Below are 18,017 nucleotides of genomic sequence, written 5' to 3'. Positions count from 1 at the left end.
TTGCATTGGAATGTCTCCACAGTTACTATGAAAAATAAGCCAAATCACTAATTGACCAGTGTGAATTTTCTAAATTCCTCAAAACAATGAACAATTTTCTAAGTCTGACTATCTATTATCTATGTATTGCTTTTTATTCAAAGAAGCTCCCTTTTGTTTATGTCTTGTCCTCTCCAATATGGCAGCATTGTTGAACCCATAACAGCAACAGGCCAAAGCCTTCAATGCGGTGTCTATTTATGTCTGTGACTGCATGTACCCTTTGCTAACAGACTTCTGAAATGGTTCTGTGTGACGAGAGAAATCATAAAAAATGGTATCCTTTTCCCAAAGTGCCCGGCGATGGCACAAAAACACAGTTTTAAATTTGACCAAAATGTGCTAGAAAAAGTCCTTGAATTTTGTGTTGATAAAAGTGTGGGAACCCTGATCTCATTTCAGCAGAAAACAACACTTTAGTTTTCTTTTAAAGTTGTTGATGTTGAAATGAATGTATGTTCAGTGCAGGTTTAGAGATTAGGGCATTTTGCACATGTTCCTTCATTATATTGTTGTCAGACATCGTTATGCCATCGTATAGATATAAAAAAAACATCTATTCATATTTTTAGGTATTTAATTGTCCGGACCTCGGCTGGTAAGGAGGGTTCGTTTACTGGACCTCAAGGAATTTTAGTTGAAGACTCCTGACCTAGATCAATGTCCATAAACAACTTCAATTAAATTTGGATAATAATTTAAGTGATTTTTTTCATAAAAATTTCAGATTTCACATTCAAGCTAATGGTATAGTTTAGGAATTTGGTGGTAAATAGGTACAAAAGTACTTAATTTCTCCCAAAACACAACATTAATCAATAGATGAGAAGTAAACAAAAAAGTATATATTATTTGGTTAAAAATGTATATATTTTTTACAATTACTTCATCATAGGGCTGTCGCGATAAACCGACGATAAATATCACGTGATTTTTGCACAGCTTTTGAGTGAAGTATGGGAAAATGCTGCTGCATCCGAAAGCCAGAGGGCGCTCTCATGTGGAATCTCCAAATATGCACTGCAGAAGACCATAACACGTTCTAGAATCTAGGAAATGCCCAAGGACATGTTTTCATCACTAATCCTCAAGCCTCCTCAGGTATTTTTATGATAATAAAGTATATTTATAATGATCATGTTTGACGGGTGTTGCTTTTACAAATGCACATTGTAAGCGACTCAAACTCGCACTGCTTTTAGATCGAGCAGCATTTCCTACTGATCCCAGAGACGTGCTTCACGGAGAAGCTACGCATAAAAAAAATATCGACACATTGCATATCGCAGCCAGCTTGATTTCAATAGGATTTAGTGGTATCGAAATAAATTATCATGCAGCCCTACTTCATCAATTGTTGGGGTCATATTGACCCCAAATACCAGTAGTGTAAACAGGAAACGAGGACCATATAAGGATTAATGCTGGGACATATTGCATGATTTTTCTTCTCACACTATGTGACTGTCTGGGATAGCATTTAATTGCTTTTGTGTGCACGTTACACAACTGATCGGCAATGGAGGTTTACACATTACGCAATATTTCAATAGAAAGAAGTCTGGTCTACAAACTACTAATGTTGTGTGAGATGAAAGATAAAAGCATCTGCTAAATGACTAAATGTAAACGTATGTAAATGTCATACATGAGACAGGAGTTCTCGTGTGATACTGGATTTCTTCCTGTAAAAAATAGCAGCCTGGCTTCTAGAAGCTTGCCATCCAAGTTGCCTCTGCAGTGATTTGCAAAATGATGGCGTGTGAAAATTTGGGCATGCATGTATGTACCCAGCATACATAAACTCTTTGACTGTTAGATCGGAGGGTTTGTGTATGCACAAGAGTTAGTAGGATGCTCTTTTTGGATCGTTTATCAAAATTAATTAAAATTTTACCTGCTTTATAAATATATGGGTTTGTAATGGGTTAAACACACGCTGCTTAAAAATGCACACAAATATGCATCTGCAACACAGCAGATGGTTTTCGTAAGTGTTTGAGGCAGCTTTTGATTTTCATGTGGTTTTCCATCCTTTTGCTAGTTTGTGTGTGTGTTACTGTAGGTACTCATGCTGTGTTTATGTGTTTGAAGTGGAAATGCTGTGTGTAGAGGTATGTGTGTGAGGTGATATTGCTCATGTTGTGTATTTATAGATGTGCATATGTTTTAAAAGTGATGTTGTGTGTGTACATGAGAGAGAGATAGTCATGGCTGTTTTCCGCTCAGTTTGTCACAGTAAGCGAGTTGATGTTGCCTTAAGCGTACTGTGATTGACTTCTCAGTATTTTGGTGTCCATCAGTCTTTGGGGAATGGGAGGTCAAAGCTGAGTCACTCACTGTCATTCATTTCCTATTTTAGATTACATCGTCTGTCTCTCTCCTATTGTCTGTTTCATTCGCCTTGTCTTTTTGCACCTGTCTGAGATGTTGCTCCGCTGGTGCAAGTATGTGTTTATTTGTTGCACGTCTCGTGTCTGGTAGACATTAAAGAAGCCCATAGAAAAGGAAGTGATGCGTGTATGACAAAGCCACGCCCTTTTTGTGCAGTGATACCTTTGTGATTTCCTGTCTGATCCCTTGTTTCCTGAACCGTCTGTCCTTCTCCACCACTCCTTTCCTCTTGCTTCGCTCTCATAGGACCCAAGGAATTACATCAAATTGAGTGGAACAGGAAATTACAAGATTGTCTGAAATTTGATCCAATCAGAATTAAGTCTCAACTAGCAGAACCCACTACTAGTCTTTTATTTCACTTATGTCTTCAAAAGAAACATAGTAAATTTCTCACTTTTTCCCCATAATATTCAACAATTCTTTATTGAGATAATACAGTGAAAACTGTGTTCTTTAAGTTTACACTGTTTTGGTGAATAATGAAACGCTTGTAATTAGGGATGCTCGTTTCGGTTAATTTCCCTAACCGAGAACCGGCACTCGTTATCCGAACATTAACCGTTAACTGATAAGATTTAACTTATTAATTGGAATTAAATAAAAATACATGCTGCGTCTCATATGCCTTCGCATGCGACATCCGGAGGACGCAGACTTCGAAATGAGACGCAGCTACAGTTGACGAGGGTCTGTGACACGTTAAAAATACAAACATTTTTTCCACAGGTTTATTTTAACATGCAAACAGCATAACGAATAGATCAACAACAGCACCTGCATTCACATAGTATCGCATTTTCACGAACCTGCGGCGTTTTGGACAATAGAGAAAAACAAAAATAATATAAATCCAAAGCATAAAATAAACAGCCAAGAAAATAACTTGAATAATTAACAAGTTATGACAAAAGGAAAACACAGACGAACTGGCAAAGTTTCTTTCCGTCAAAGTTTTTTCATCAAATAAAAATAGCAGGCCTACCTCAATCCAAAACTTGGGAGTTTTTATTTAATAAAGTAACATGTTTACGTGTTGTGGTGACAGTCTGGAGCTTGTTGACAATTAAACCCGCGGCAGAAAACACCCTTTCAGGTGGCACGGATATGTCCAGGAATGCAGAGATAACACCAGAGGAATCGCCTTTCATTTGCTTTCCACCTGCCAGGATTAATATCCAAAGAGGGCATGTGTCTAAGCTAAACAGATATAAATCCGATCTGCTATACCCAGCCAAAATACAAAAATATTTCATATTTCACATTCGTATTTTTACGTCACGTCAAAAAGAAGGCAGGGAAACCACGGGTCGTGACGTTTTCTTCTCCTTTCCAAAGCACACGGGCTGCCGATGCTAAGCATCCATGAGATAAGTTTATGTAAAGGATAAATTGATGGCTAGCACCTAAATTCCCTTGCAGTAGCTCTGCTATTAGCTTTGCTGGGCTTCATTTCGCTGCGGTGTAGACACGCCGGGAAGACAGAGAATGTCTTCTTTGAGCTTGAGCAAGGCTGCCAGTGACGCACTCTGTTTGGAGGAGTAAAACCCTGACAAATGTGGCCTCCACAATCAGATGAATTACACTTGTCCAGTTTTGTCAAGTGATTTGCGTGATCGGATTTTAATCTGTCTCAAAAACGTTTCGGAGGGCATTTGCACCAGGTCGCACGCGTCTACACGTTCTGTGAGTTAACACATGTTTAGCATATTTTTCTTTCACCATACAGAAAACTAAAAACATGTATGATTTAATAGTTATTTAAAAACGTATTATTAAAAAAATATTGTTAATATTATTTAACTTAAAATAAACATACCTTTTAAATAGTTTAACTGATAGTATTAACCGGTCAAAATGTTTACTATCGGTTAAAAGGTCAATATGAGCATCCCTACTTGTAATTAATTAAAACTTTGTGTAAACTGACCGAAATTTTCTCCTATGTTTCAGATCAGTAAATAATGGCAGAAATTCACATTCTCAAAATTCTCAGCATTATTTACAAAAAACCCAATTTGAAATGCGTTATTACTTTTCAGCACCATGCCAAAATCTGTAATTAAAGAGTTCATTTGCAAAAACAGAATATCATGTTTTTTATTGTGTTATCATGTTTTATTGTGTTAGTTAGTTGTATTTTTTGAGTTATTATTACTTAATCAAAACAGCCCAACTGCAGTTTGCACAATAAAAAACACGATTTAAAAAAAAACTGAGTTATCTGTTTTTTTTTCTCAAATAAACCCCTTTATTAATTGTAAACCAAAACAACACATGCGCACCTTTTTTTAAATGCTGCAGGTGGGTTTTGAGCTTGTTGGTTTGTTCCCTTCCCCAAGTTTAACAAGTTTATGATGCACCCAACACTGCCCCGGGGCTGAATCACACACAACTCTAATAAGACCAATGACAGGCCTTTGTTGATGACTGCGTTTGAGCGCGTTTGGCATGTCAGGGCACACAAACACGCACAGACTCTGAAGTGTGGTACGCGAAGGAGGAGTTTTGTAGGGTAGAACATTTGGTCTCTGGAACCAGATGGTGTAAGTGGGTGGGGGAGTGGCAGGAAGGGCCAATCCCCCCCACACCCTCCCCCTCAGGATAACGCCACCGCAGTACATCAGATCTTACTCCGATATTCTGAGGTGATTTGACTAAGCGTGACTGTTCAGAATGGCCCGGTTTGGATAAAAAACACTTTTCTGGTTGACTCTTTTGGGAACATATGAACCTGTGTTGGCTTTGGGTGTATTTAATGGCTTTTTCAGGCGAGTTTGAGTGTTTCCTGAATGTAAAAATTTCATAATGTTGGACCTCTGGAGTTTGAGCGATTAGGATGGAGAGGTCGTCTCCAAAGCATCGAAAGGGTCATGGTGAGTTTTAACCTCGCTTTTTTCATCTGTGCATGTGGTTGAGGTTTCAATATGAAAGTGTCCCCAACCGGCTAAAGTTTTGAAAAAAAAAAAGGTGTGACTGATGATGGATGATGTTGACCATGTGGTTTGGTGTATCACTCGCAAATTTGAGGAAGGATGATGTTTCTATTGTCGTCCGTCAGATCCTAGGGGAATTGTTGATTTCATTGCCAATCCCACATATACAACAAATTGTGTCTGTTTGTGTGAGCGTATGGATTAGAGCTGTTGTATTTAATAGCTAGCCACAGAACAAACTGGTACAGAAACACCCCACTGCTTATAAAGCACAGAGTTTAGTGAGAATTTAACCTTTAAACCCTAAAACTGATGGCAGTCAATGAAGAATGTTAATCATACATTTGTTTGTTTGTTGGGAGACGACAATATGCGTAAGACGGGGAAGCAGAAAGCGGGATTAGTAGAAGAAGTAAAGGAGAAGTGTATTTGTGGTAAATGGAGGTGGACTGTGGGATTGTTGGGAGAAACCAAAGAACCGCTAAGAACAATGAGCCGTATTCAGCCAAACACACACACACATCTAAAGCGCAGAAAACATTTCCTTCCACACACATATACACTCAACAGTTGCTATTTATTCATACAGCAGATGCCTCTATCTAAAGTGTTTCTCCTATTTCACATCCAGACACACCCCAAATTGATACGAGACACATGGGGAAAGCGTTAACAGCATATCTGTAAATAATTCACGTGTCTGGCCTGCGCACAATGTGATGTTCAGTCAGAAACCTAGCGAGATTCTTGGCATGTATCTATTGAAAAGAACCAGACGTGTACTGTTAGCATCCAGAAATGAATCTTCATCTCATTCATCAGCTTGTTCACAAATACACTTTTATTCTTATGGAACGGACTTATACTCAAAGTGTTGAGAAACAGAAGGACTCCTCAGAAACGTTTCTGGAAAATACAGAGAGTCTTCTGAAGAACACAGAGACCTTAGAAATGCACAAAGACTCAAAAATACAGAATCGTTAGAAACATAAAGACTTTTCAGAACGCACACACAGACTTAGAAATGTGCGGGAACACGCCGTGACTGTAGAAATGTACTATGACCTTTCGGGCTCATCAGAAATACAAAGACGTTATAGAATTACCAGAAATATGCTCAAACGCGGAGGCGTAGCAACCATTCTTACTCTGAGGGGCACATGACCCGCCTACTTTTGAACATTTCTAAGATACCCACAAAATTTGTATAAAATTTTGACTTTAAAATCTGTGGGACCCCTGGATCCATCTGAGAGCCACCAAGGAGGCCACAACTCCCAGTTTGAGAACCACTTCTCTACTGTATCACACACACATCATTTTGGCCATCTTGACTTGAACCATCTGCTCATGGGGTAAGAAGTTCAAGCAACTTGTCAACTTCGAACAAGAAGCACACACACATGCAGAGTATGAGCTTAGACTCCCTCCCAGCAAACAGCAGGTTCACACTAAATTCAATTTACCAAAGGTCACCCACAAGACAACACACTTGCAGTGCCCAAAGTAAACACTCATGCACTTGTTAACATTACGGAGCATTCGAAATGAGATTTAATATGTTCCCTCGGCTCATAAGACGTTCTGTTGGTTGCGAGCTCATGGGGGCATTTAATGTTTCTTTCCCCCGCTGCGGTTTTAACTGATTTAAATGCCTCCCTGTCTAATTCTGGTTTGTTTTGTTCGTGCAGCAGGGATTACCCAGGCTTACTCCAAATCACTTTCACCCGCTCACTGAGGTTTGGGGCTGAGATGGTGCGAGTGGGTGGGTGTCTTATTAATCACGGATCAGACGTTTCAAACGTTAGTTATTGAAGTTATTTTGTACTAATCCAGGTTGTGTACCTATCGGAAGGTTTTCAAATGACTGTATAAATATGTATCTTCACTTGGTTATATAGCGTTTTTTGCTAACGCTACATTACAGCTAATGCCCCCTCAGAATGCGTGACGTGCTTGCACATACTATGCTATATTTATATTTAGGGTCAAGTAGGTAGAAGTCATTAAATGACAACTTTCATAATGTGATTGTGGGTATTTGAATAGTGATCAACTTGCAAAAGCAAAGAAGCAGCTTTTCTGTATACGCAAGAAATCGAGATTCACTGACAATATCAACGATGCTGAAAGCACATTGAGGATAACAGCTGAAGCCAAGATTTTTTTTGTGTAAATTCTTGGGGCAAACTAAAGCAGGACTATTGTCCATTGTGTCCGTTGTGATTTCTCAACATAACCAAGACCAAAATGCATAATAAAGCCAGAAAGCAGCAGCACGTCTCAGGAAGGCAGAACAATATGTTTACTGAATATAAATCTTATTGTTGCTAAAGCTGACACACGTCTTACAACACTTTAACATAAAGTACACATTACACACATTCACAGGATCAAGCGTCCTAATTCTTGGATTCGCTTTGTATTGCTATTTTCATGTTGGCGAGCATCACGTTGATTTGCTTTCAAAATGAATTAATTTTGAATGCAGAACATGACAGGGAATCGGTGAGAAATGTCAGATGCACTTCTTTAAAGGGGAACTCCGGCCAAAAATGACAATTCTGCCATTAATTACTCACCCTCAAGTAGTTTAACATACTTAGCACCTCCGTTTTTCCCCAGAACGCAAATTAAGGTAGTTTTGGACGTTTTGGAAATTTTCTGATTAGATTGCCTCTATAGATTGCAACCCAACCAAACACACGAGCCACATGACATTGCATCTGGTGTCAGCATCGCTCGACGCATGTGCGTTCTGACATAGAGCCTGTGTGGTCAGAACGCGCATGCATCGAGCGATGCTGACACCAGATGCACTGTCATGTGACTCTCGGGAACGTGCGCTGGAAACTAACCCTCAAATCAGGAAGTTTTTGAATATAGTCGTTAGTTTTGTTTGTTTGTGCACAAAAAGCATCCTCGTCACATTATATTAATTTATACTGAACCACCGGAGTCGCGTGGACAATTTTACGATGTCTTTACGCACTTTCAGCGCTTTGAAGATTGGTTGCGTTGCAATCTGAGGAGGAGTCAGAAAGCTTCCAAAACTACCTTAATTTGCGTTTTAGGGAAAAATGGAGGACCTACAGATGTTAAACTACTTGAGGATGAGTCATTTATGGCAGAATTTTTTTGGCCGGAGTTCCCCTTTAATTGATTTATAAAAGGAGAGTGTTGTTGCTGACTCACAAGTAAGAAGTGAGATTTTAGCTAGAAAAGTTGACAGGTGTGACATCACCTACTGTTATAATGTTTGCATACTGAAACATTGTGTTGACACTATCCATAGAATTTGCATTTGTATTGAGGTGTATAAATAAACCCATACATACAGTATGGCATGTTTTGGGCATTAAAATGCCCTGTTTAGATTTAGATTTTTGACACATTGTAAGATGGTTTTTGTGTCGTGCGCAATGTTCCCTGTGGTTCTTTGAATGCATTGTTTTTAGTCATGAATCGTCATCCATATAATTATAGTCAATGTTTTTAAAGTAGTCGCTTTTAAAAACAAACAGAAAGACTCTTTAGAGACAGTGAAATTGAAAGTGAACCATGAGGCTCTAAAAAATATTCTTCTGTTGGTTTCTTTGTTTTACTAGCAATAGAAACATTACTGAGTTCCAGCAAGTTGCAGCGGCTGTCAACATGGTCGCAAAACTAATTTCAGAACAATAACAGTAAAACGAGAGAAATAGAGACCAACGTAAATCAATTAACAAATGTATCAACTGAAACCATATTGAAAAAATATTGCACCATTTTCTTCACAAATACTACCCTAAAACTATTGACAGATGTATTTGAAGATCATTGATGTATTTGTAGTCATTATTGTGACATCCGCGCAGTCGATTGCGATTACGTTCATTAAACCACAGGAGTCTGTAAGACATCAATACTAGTAAAAGACTACATGCCCATGGTTGAATGTTTGCGTGATAGACTTTCTCATATCACCCTTGTTTTAATAAATCCCAGTGTGTGATTAGCAAATAGCACACACATTTTATGAATCCAAATTGTGTATGTATACGTGATGTTCATATAGGAAGGTCCCTTGACACTTTCCTAACACAGAAGGTTCTTTCAAAGATGTTTGTGGGGGTGTATGTACTATTTTCCACATACTGTAGTTTGTTAAATCAGCTTATTTCTGAGGGGAACCATTATATGGCTGTGTGGTCAACATTCAGAGACATTTCATCACCCTTATGAATGCTTTAAAACCTCAAAGGGGCTCTAAAAACAGCTGTGAGAAGAATGTTGATACACACTGAATGAACACTCTCTATCACTGTTCCTGGAAGAGCTTTATTTAGCTCATGTGGCAAACATGTCTTTTGGTTGTAGAGATGTTATAAGTGTAGAGCAGACTGTAATTGTGAGACTGGCCAAAACACATGTGCTGCCTTAAAGGTAGAGTTCCCCCAAAAAGGAAATTCTGTCATCATTTACTCACAAATCTGTAAATGATTAAAATGTGTATAAATTTCTATCTGTTCAACACGGGAGAAGATATTTTGAAGCATGTGGGAAACCAAACAGTTCTGTGGCACTATTGACCACCATAGTAGTTTTGTTTCCTCCTATAGTTGTAAATGGTGCCCCAGGTCTGTTGGTTAACAAACATTTTCCAACATTTATACAGGTTTGAGCAATTTGAGGGTGAGGAAAGGCAAAAGTATAGTCCGGCCGCTTGCGTCTGCGCACCGCCCGCATGATGTAATTTTTGTCATCGGAGGGTCCACGGTCCTCCGCGCAGACGGGACGTGTACAACAGCGCATGCGCGAAACGGGATGCGTACAACAGCGCATGCGCGAAAAAAAAATGAATCGGCCGAGTCCACTCGGTGACGTACTGCGCATGTATCGAACTCGTCTATCCGCGATTGAGTACGCTCAAGAAGCTCCAGACTGCGACTAAATGGTCACATTTTGCGACCAGTTTTTGAGACAGCGCCAGCGTTTTTTACAAGTACTCGCGCATGTGCGACCTGCCAATTTGGATTTTTTTTCTAGTTGTTATATCGAGTAAACACGAGTAGATCGCGAGCCCACCAGTGTAGGTCTATGTGTGTGAGAAGGGGAGAGTCCAGAGCTGCACGCTGTGTGTGGCTGGGTGACTGATGTTTCTTGCTGTCGTCACGTCTGTCACAGCTCAGCTCATCATTGACAAGTTTACAGACACAACGTGAGCGCATTTCTACGATTCGCTGTTTGCTGTGATGGATTTTTTTAACATGAGTATGGACGATTTGATATTTGAGACGTTTAAAATGAAACTAACCGCGGAGGAGTTCAGAATTGTTGATTACTTGAGACAGCGCTGAATAATTTCCAATCCGTTCACAACAAGAATGAACGACAGGCGAATGCTCTTGTTAAGTTTAAGTGAATTAACTTATGTTATCTTTACATTGCGTTCTGAACATGATGAAAAATGTCCTTAATACACAAAAAATCACCGTAAGAACATATTAAAGGGGACATTTCATGAAAATCTGACTTTTTCAATGTTCAAGTGCTATAATCGGGTGTCTGGTGCATCTACCAACTCAGAAAACGTGAAAAATGACAATCCAGTAACTTTGTTTACGTGAGCCTATCTCTGCAAGCCTGTGAGAAAACGAGATGTTCAGATTTCGCTCGCTTTCTGACGTAGGTAGTCGTTCTTATTATAATATTACCGCCCCCTTTTCTGAACGTGTCCACCCATGGCGCTGCCGCCATTTTTGTTTTTTCGCAAGCGACATATGTGAATTAGTTCCGACACCATGGCAAAAGTAAGCAAAGCATGCTAAGTGTTCTGTTGTTAGCTGCACAGAGCAGCACAGAACACTGTTCCCAGCCTGACAGGAGAGCAATGGATTTATTTTGTTTTCAATGGAAATCCACCAGACTGAACGAGGCAAAGCTGCAAATAAAGACATTGTAAGTACTGTTATTTTATAAGTAAGACCTCAGGGACCTGTGGCAACTTAAAATGAGGTAAAACGTCATTGTGAAACGTTTTCTTCCGTTCACGCAAAGATAGTTGGAGCCCTGTCAAGAAGCTGTGCGGACGCGTTTGTGCGTGAGACAGATGCAGAAAGTACACCCGCCGCTTAAATGATGACAGAATTTTAATTTTCGTTATGTAAGGTCTTTATACACCTCTGAAGACTAGTTATGGGTATTAGATTACATTTCTGTCAATAGATCCTCCAAAAATGTAATTACACACTGGACCTTTAACTGTATTGGAAGGTCAAACTTAGCATAAGTCTACATAAAACATCAATGCTCATGAATACAGTATGTATTAATGTACATGTGTCTTTCAGTAGAGGACAAAATCATCAGGGATTTTCCAGAGTCTCCATGTTCACAGCAAAGAGACAACACATATTAATGGTTTATTAAGACCCCAGTGAAGCTGATCTGGATGCAGGTTCAAGTGTATGATGGACATGAATCATGAATCTAGAATCACATGAGTTTCAGTAGGGGTTGAATGAGATCGACTTTTAATAAATGACTAGAAATCAAGTGTGCATTTCTAGTAGGCATCAGTGGTAAGAGTGCACTGTTGCAATAGAAACCTTTAAGAATCCTTGAGTTTACAGTTGAGGTAGAAAGCGATGACGGCTTTAAAAATCAAAACAAAATGAAACGTTTGAGGCCAGTTCTCGTGAGGAAACTTGCCCACCATTTCTGTGCCCATGCAAGAATGAAGATCATAAATAGACACTGATCTCTTATCATCCCTTAGGCGAATTTCTCTGGGCAGAAAGAATTAGAGAAGATTCAAACTCAAGCTGGGTGGTATGGCAGTAAATACAGTATGACGTAGATCTGTGTCCATTGTATACCAATAGTCAGGAGGATTTATGTACAGTATTGACACATGAGAGCGATTAAGGTGATTCATGTTCATGAAGAAAAATAAAAAGAATTTTTTGGGGCAATTCTGACTAAAATCTGTATGGATTTTTAAAGCAGATTAATTGAATGCATCTCATGGTAAGATCATGTTTAATGTGAATTTTCCACGTCATCTGCTAAACAGTAGGATATTAGATGTTGACATTTTCTTGGACCAGTGAAAAGTATCTAATTGTGAAACCGCATCACCATTCAAGCCGCGGACACACTTGACTTTTCATTCCATTGACTTCCATTATGCGTCAGATGGGAAACGCAAGCCCTTCCGAAGATATTTCGCTGCGTAGCAAAGTTCAAGTTTGGTGAACTCTGACCAGCAAATTCGAGTCACGTGAGTGCGTGAGACCAATAGAAGATCAAAACGTCACAGCGTGACCTCTCAGTATAGAAATGTAAAAAATGGACCGTACCACGGTCCGAACGAATTTCGCATGCTTAAAGTCAAGTCTGACCCCGGCATCAGTCCTTTTCCATTTTTTACTGTTGTCTTGTCTGTGTTTAAATATATTGAAAAAGTGAAGGTGTTATAAAACAATTAGGGCAGTCAAAGTTAACGCGTTAATGGATGCAATTAATCTTTTTCAAATTATTGCGTTAAAATATTTATCGCAATTAATGCAGCATCCGTTTATTTTGTCATCCTTTGTCTAGCGTTACATTATATAATCGCACTCTTATTCATGTAAATGCCTTTAAACCATTTAAGCACGATTTGAAACGGTTGCTTTGACGCGTTCAGCATCGATTGACAGCACTAAAAATAATATGATACAGTGGCCAACCAAGCTAGGTCATATATACTGCAATATTCAGTCATCATGGTGTCAGGATACTTCACCGCCGCGACATCACCTCCCAACTTCATTTTAATACCAGAACTATGTAAACTTCCTGTTTATTGACCCGAGAAGGAGAGGTTGGGAAAAGGAAAAGAGGGGGAGGTTTGTGGAGAAAGAGAGGAAAAAAGGAACACCTCAAGTTAGGGGGTTTCCATCTTCCAAGTGATGAGAAACAGCTACAGGAAACTGTTCATGTTTTATACCGTCTATTTAAAGCAGTAATGTAAGGATTCCTATGTTTTGCTTTGGCAAATAACCGTAGCAGTAGAAATTATGATATACATGAGACAAAACGAACAGTATTGATGTTGAATTCATACTCATGCTTTGTAACCCAGGTGTTGATGGGAATCCGCATTTAAATGGATTGTCAGGCTATGTGTGGGATGACTTGAAGTGTGTGGTATAGGCAGTAGAAATGTGGGCGTCTGGGCGGGAAATCCCGCAGCACTGCTGGGAGTCTGGGAGTTCTGGAATGTTGAAGGGGCCGAGCACAGAGACAGGAAACAGAGGAAGCTGATCCGATCATAGGAATGAAAAGTGTGCGTACGTGACCATTTATGTTCATATGTGCATGAATATGAGCCTGATCTACAGATGTATGGTTTAAAGTTAGATTTTTAAGTTCAGATGGGGTCAGAAATGAAAAAAGTGGCCTAATGCTTGTAAAATTCAATCTATTGATATTCAGCATGTTCCGAGAATGTGCTATTGTGTACATTTCAGTTTTTGTAGTAGGCTTTATGTAATAGATTTTTCATATGATATTTTCCTAGAAATTAGCACATGGTTTTGGACCTTTACTGTTATGCTGTGATTCCCAAAACATACCCACACAGATTTGTGAAGGTCTTAGAAAGTGCTAAAATATATATACAGACGTGCTCAAATTTGTTGGTACCCCTCCACAAAAAACGAAGAATGCACAATTTTCTCTGAAATAACTTGAAACTGACTTAAGTAATTGGCATCCACAATTGTTTATTCCATATTTAATTGATTTTTTATTCAACATAATATTGTAAATAATAAAACAAATGAAAATGTCATGGACAAAAATGATGGGACCCCTAACCTAATATTTTGTTGCACAACCATTAGAGGCAATCACTGCAAGCAAAAGTTTTCTGTAGCTCTCAGTGAGACTTCTGCACCTGTTAACAGGTAGTTTGGCCCACTCTTCCGGAGCAAACTGCTCCAGCTGTCTCAGGTTTGATGGGTGCCTTCTCCAGACTGCAAGTTTCAGCTCTTTCCTTAGATGTTCGATAGGATTCAGATCAGGACTCATAGAAGGCCACTTCAGAATAGTCCAATGTTTTGTTCTTATCCATTCTTGGGTGATTTTAGATGTGTGTTTTGGGTCATTATCCTGTTGGAGGACCCATGACCTGCGACTGAGACAGAGCTTTCTGACACTGGGCAGTACGTTTCGCTCCAGAATGCCTTGATAGTCTTGAGATATCATTGTGCCCTGCACAGATTCAAGGCACCCTGTGCCAGATGCAGCAAAGCAGCCGCAAAACATAACCGACCTTCCTCCATGTTTCACTGTAGGTATGGTGTTCACTTCTTTGAAAGCTTGATTTTTTCGTCTGTGAACATACACTGCGTTCCAAATTATTATGCAAATGATATCTTTCTCTGGTTTTCCTAATTTGTCGATGCAAATGACAGTCAGTATAATTTTCAAGTAATCAACAGTTAGGGTACATTTGGAATTTTATTGAACAAACCTCCCACTGACAACAGTATTTATTTAAAAAATGAAAAACTCAAAATGCACTGTTCCAAATTATTATGCACAACAGAGTTTGAAAACATTTCATAGGTTGTAAAAAACTGAAAATGGTCATTTGTTGAATTTGCAGCATTAGGAGGTCATATTTACTGAAATCAAAAGCTATTTCAATCAAAAACATCCTAACAGGGCAAGTTACATGTTAACATAGGACCCCTTCTTTGATATCACCTTCACAATTCTTGCATCCATTGAACTTGTGAGTTTTTGGATAGTTTCTGATTGAATTTCTTTGCAGGATGTCAGAATAGCCTCCCAGAGCTGCTGTTTTGATGCTAACTGCCTCCCACCATCATAGATCTTTCGCTTGAGGATGCTCCAAAGGTTCTCAATAGGGTTGAGGTCAGGGGAGGATGGTGGCCACACCATGAGTTTCTCTCCTTTTATGCCCATAGCAGCCAATGACACAGAGGTATTCTTTGCAGCATGAGATGGTGCATTGTCATGCATGAAGATGATTTTGCTACGGAAGGCATGGTTCTTCTTTTTGTACCATGGAAGAAAGTGCTCAGTCAGAAACTCTACATACCTTGCAGAGTTCATTTTCACACCTTCAGGGACCCTAAAGGGGCCCACCAGCTGTCTCCCCATGATTCCAGCCCAAAACATGACTCCGCCACCTCCTTGCTGACGTCGCAGCCTTGTTGGGACATGGTGGCCATCCACCAACCATCCACTACTCCATCCATCTGGACCATCCAGGGTTGCACGGCACTCATCAGTAAACAAGACTGTTTGAAAATTAGTCTTCATGTATGTGTGGGCCCACTGCAACCGTTTCTGCTTGTGAGCATTGGTTAGGGGTGGCCGAATAGTAGGTTTATGCACAACTGCAAGCATCTGGAGGATCCTACACCTTGAGGTTTTCGGGACTCCCGAGGCACCAGCAGCTTCAAATACCTGTTTGCTGCTTTGCAATGGCATTTTTGCAGCTGCTCTCTTAATCCGATGAATTTGTCTGGAAGAAACCTTCCTCATTCTGCCTTTATCTGCACGAACCCTTCTGTGCTCTGAATCAGCCACAAATCTCTTCACAGTACGATGATCTCGCTTAAGTTTTCGTGAAATATCTAATGTTTTCATACCTTGTCCAAGACATTGCACTATTTGACGCTTTTCGGCAGCAGACAGATCCTTTTTCTTTCCCATATTGCTTGAAACCTGTGGCCTGCTTAATAATGTGGAACGTCCTTCTTAAGTAGTTTTCCTTTAATTGGGCTCACCTGGCAAACTACTTATCACAGGTGTCTGAGATTGATTTCAGTGATCCAAAGAGCACTGAGACACAATACCATCCATAAGTTTAATTGAACAATATAAAATTAAATGTTTACGACACTTAAATCCAATTTGCATAATAATTTGGAACGCAGTGTAGAGCTGATGATTTGCCAAAAAGCTCCAGTTTTGACTCATCTGTCCAAAGGACATTCTCCCAGAAGGATTGTGGCTTGTCAAAAAGAATTTTAGCAAATTCCAGTCTGGCTTTTTTATGTTTTTCTTTCTAAAGTGGAGTCCTCCTGGGTCTTCTTCCATGCTCAAAAAGCGACGGGTGGTGCGATCAGAAACTGACGCACCTTCACCTTGGAGTTCAGCTTGTATCTTGTTCTGTATGTTAAACGTAAAGCTGCAAATTTTAAATTGTTCAGCATTTCTAGATGTATTGTCGGCATTCCAGTCCAGTGTCTGTTGTATTTCAATAAAATCAAACCTCAGGAGTGACATAATCATCCAACAGCGATGAAAGGCAGTTTTTTACCACCGCGGTGGTTGGGAAATATATATTATTTATATCGATATATATATATATGTAGGAAATAATAAATGTGCTAACAAGTGGCTGATATCTTCAGCAGCTCTGCTAGTGAAGGGGGGCTGGACTCTTTGGATTCTAAAGCGGATTTGATTGGACAAGAACTTTGACGAGAGGCTGAAGTGTAGCTTGATGTCATGGAATTTCTAGATTTGTTTGAGCGCACGTACCAGACAGTCAGTTTTGAACAGCTATATCTCCTAAATGTGAATTTTGTCAGCGCTTAATAGGATATCAGTTTATTGACGTCCTTAAGTCTCACTCATTTTTAATAAAAGGAAGAAAACTCTCGTTTTGATTTCACTGGGGCTTTAAAGACAAAGACACTGGGCCTCATTTATGAAATGAGCGTACGACCGAAAACTGGGCATATGGTCGTTTCCACGCAAAACTTGCCATTTATCAAAATGGACGTGAGCGGTTGCTACGATCAAATCTCACGACAGGTCTCTTCACCTAAATGATTGTATAAATCATTTGTATAAAACTGTATATAGATTGTATAAACATAAATTGTATAAAAAAACATTTACACATTTAACACACATTTAATTGCAGTCATTTTTACAAAACATAAATGTCCAGTAAATATCCATTAAAAAATACAAACTTCAGCTGGAGTTCGGTTTGCTGTTGCCTGCAGCAGTGATCTCTTTACATACTGTTTTTCACTTCTTATGATTTTGCTTTTTTACATATCTTTTTTACAAGTTTACATATCTAAATCATAAAAGTTCCTCTTTTTGGCCGGATTACGTTTCTCCATGTCGCAAAATCTAGGGGCTAGGCATCTACACCATGAATTTATAGGGCCGTGATATGTAAAGGTTGATTTCAGCCGCCGCATTTATCAAGGTACGATCATTTGTACAATGAGATTAGCATCTTGTGTTGTTTGAATGTTTGATGAATCACACATGAACCCTGTCGTAAGATGATTTCTACGCACAGATCTGCGCTCATTTGTACCTTAGATTGATAAATGAGGTGAACTCTGTTCATGACAAAGCTTGCATGCTGTCTCTCAGTGTTTTGGATTTGCTCACAAACATACACGCATTTAACTCCTAAAGTCGTTGCTTTTTTCATTTTTGTCTTAAGTGTGTGCTGTGATTGACAGAGATGTCATTGGCTGGTCAGCCTACTTATGGATCTGATTGGCTAGTTTTCCTGAATGATAGAGGATGATGCTCTGAATGTTTATGCTAATGTGACCTGCTTATGAAACTTTTATTTTGTTATTCATTTCATACTGCACAAAGGCT

At 39.3% G+C, this 18,017-nt stretch overlaps 1 protein-coding gene across 3 annotated transcripts in view; it reads left to right on the top strand.

Moving 5' to 3' along the window:
* stard8 (StAR-related lipid transfer (START) domain containing 8) overlaps positions 1–18,017 on the top strand; it is a 75,099-nt gene that overhangs the window by 24,020 nt on the left and 33,062 nt on the right. Inside the window, exon 1 of one of the 3 annotated variants that reach the window (XM_057358242.1) lies at positions 5,015–5,309. The exons of the other annotated variants lie outside the window; for them this stretch is intronic. Within the exon in view, the coding sequence (XP_057214225.1) occupies positions 5,273–5,309 (37 nt within the window). The 5' untranslated portion in view covers positions 5,015–5,272. Of the gene's footprint in view, positions 1–5,014; positions 5,310–18,017 lie in introns of those variants that run through there. 3 annotated transcript variants of the gene reach the window in all.

The sequence above is a fragment of the Triplophysa rosa genome, linkage group LG2 (assembly GCF_024868665.1).
Source record: "Triplophysa rosa linkage group LG2, Trosa_1v2, whole genome shotgun sequence".
In the NCBI taxonomy this organism is placed as follows: domain Eukaryota; kingdom Metazoa; phylum Chordata; class Actinopteri; order Cypriniformes; family Nemacheilidae; genus Triplophysa; species Triplophysa rosa.
The sequence above is the reverse complement of the archived record's forward strand: the minus strand, read 5'-3'. Positions and strand labels throughout refer to the sequence as shown.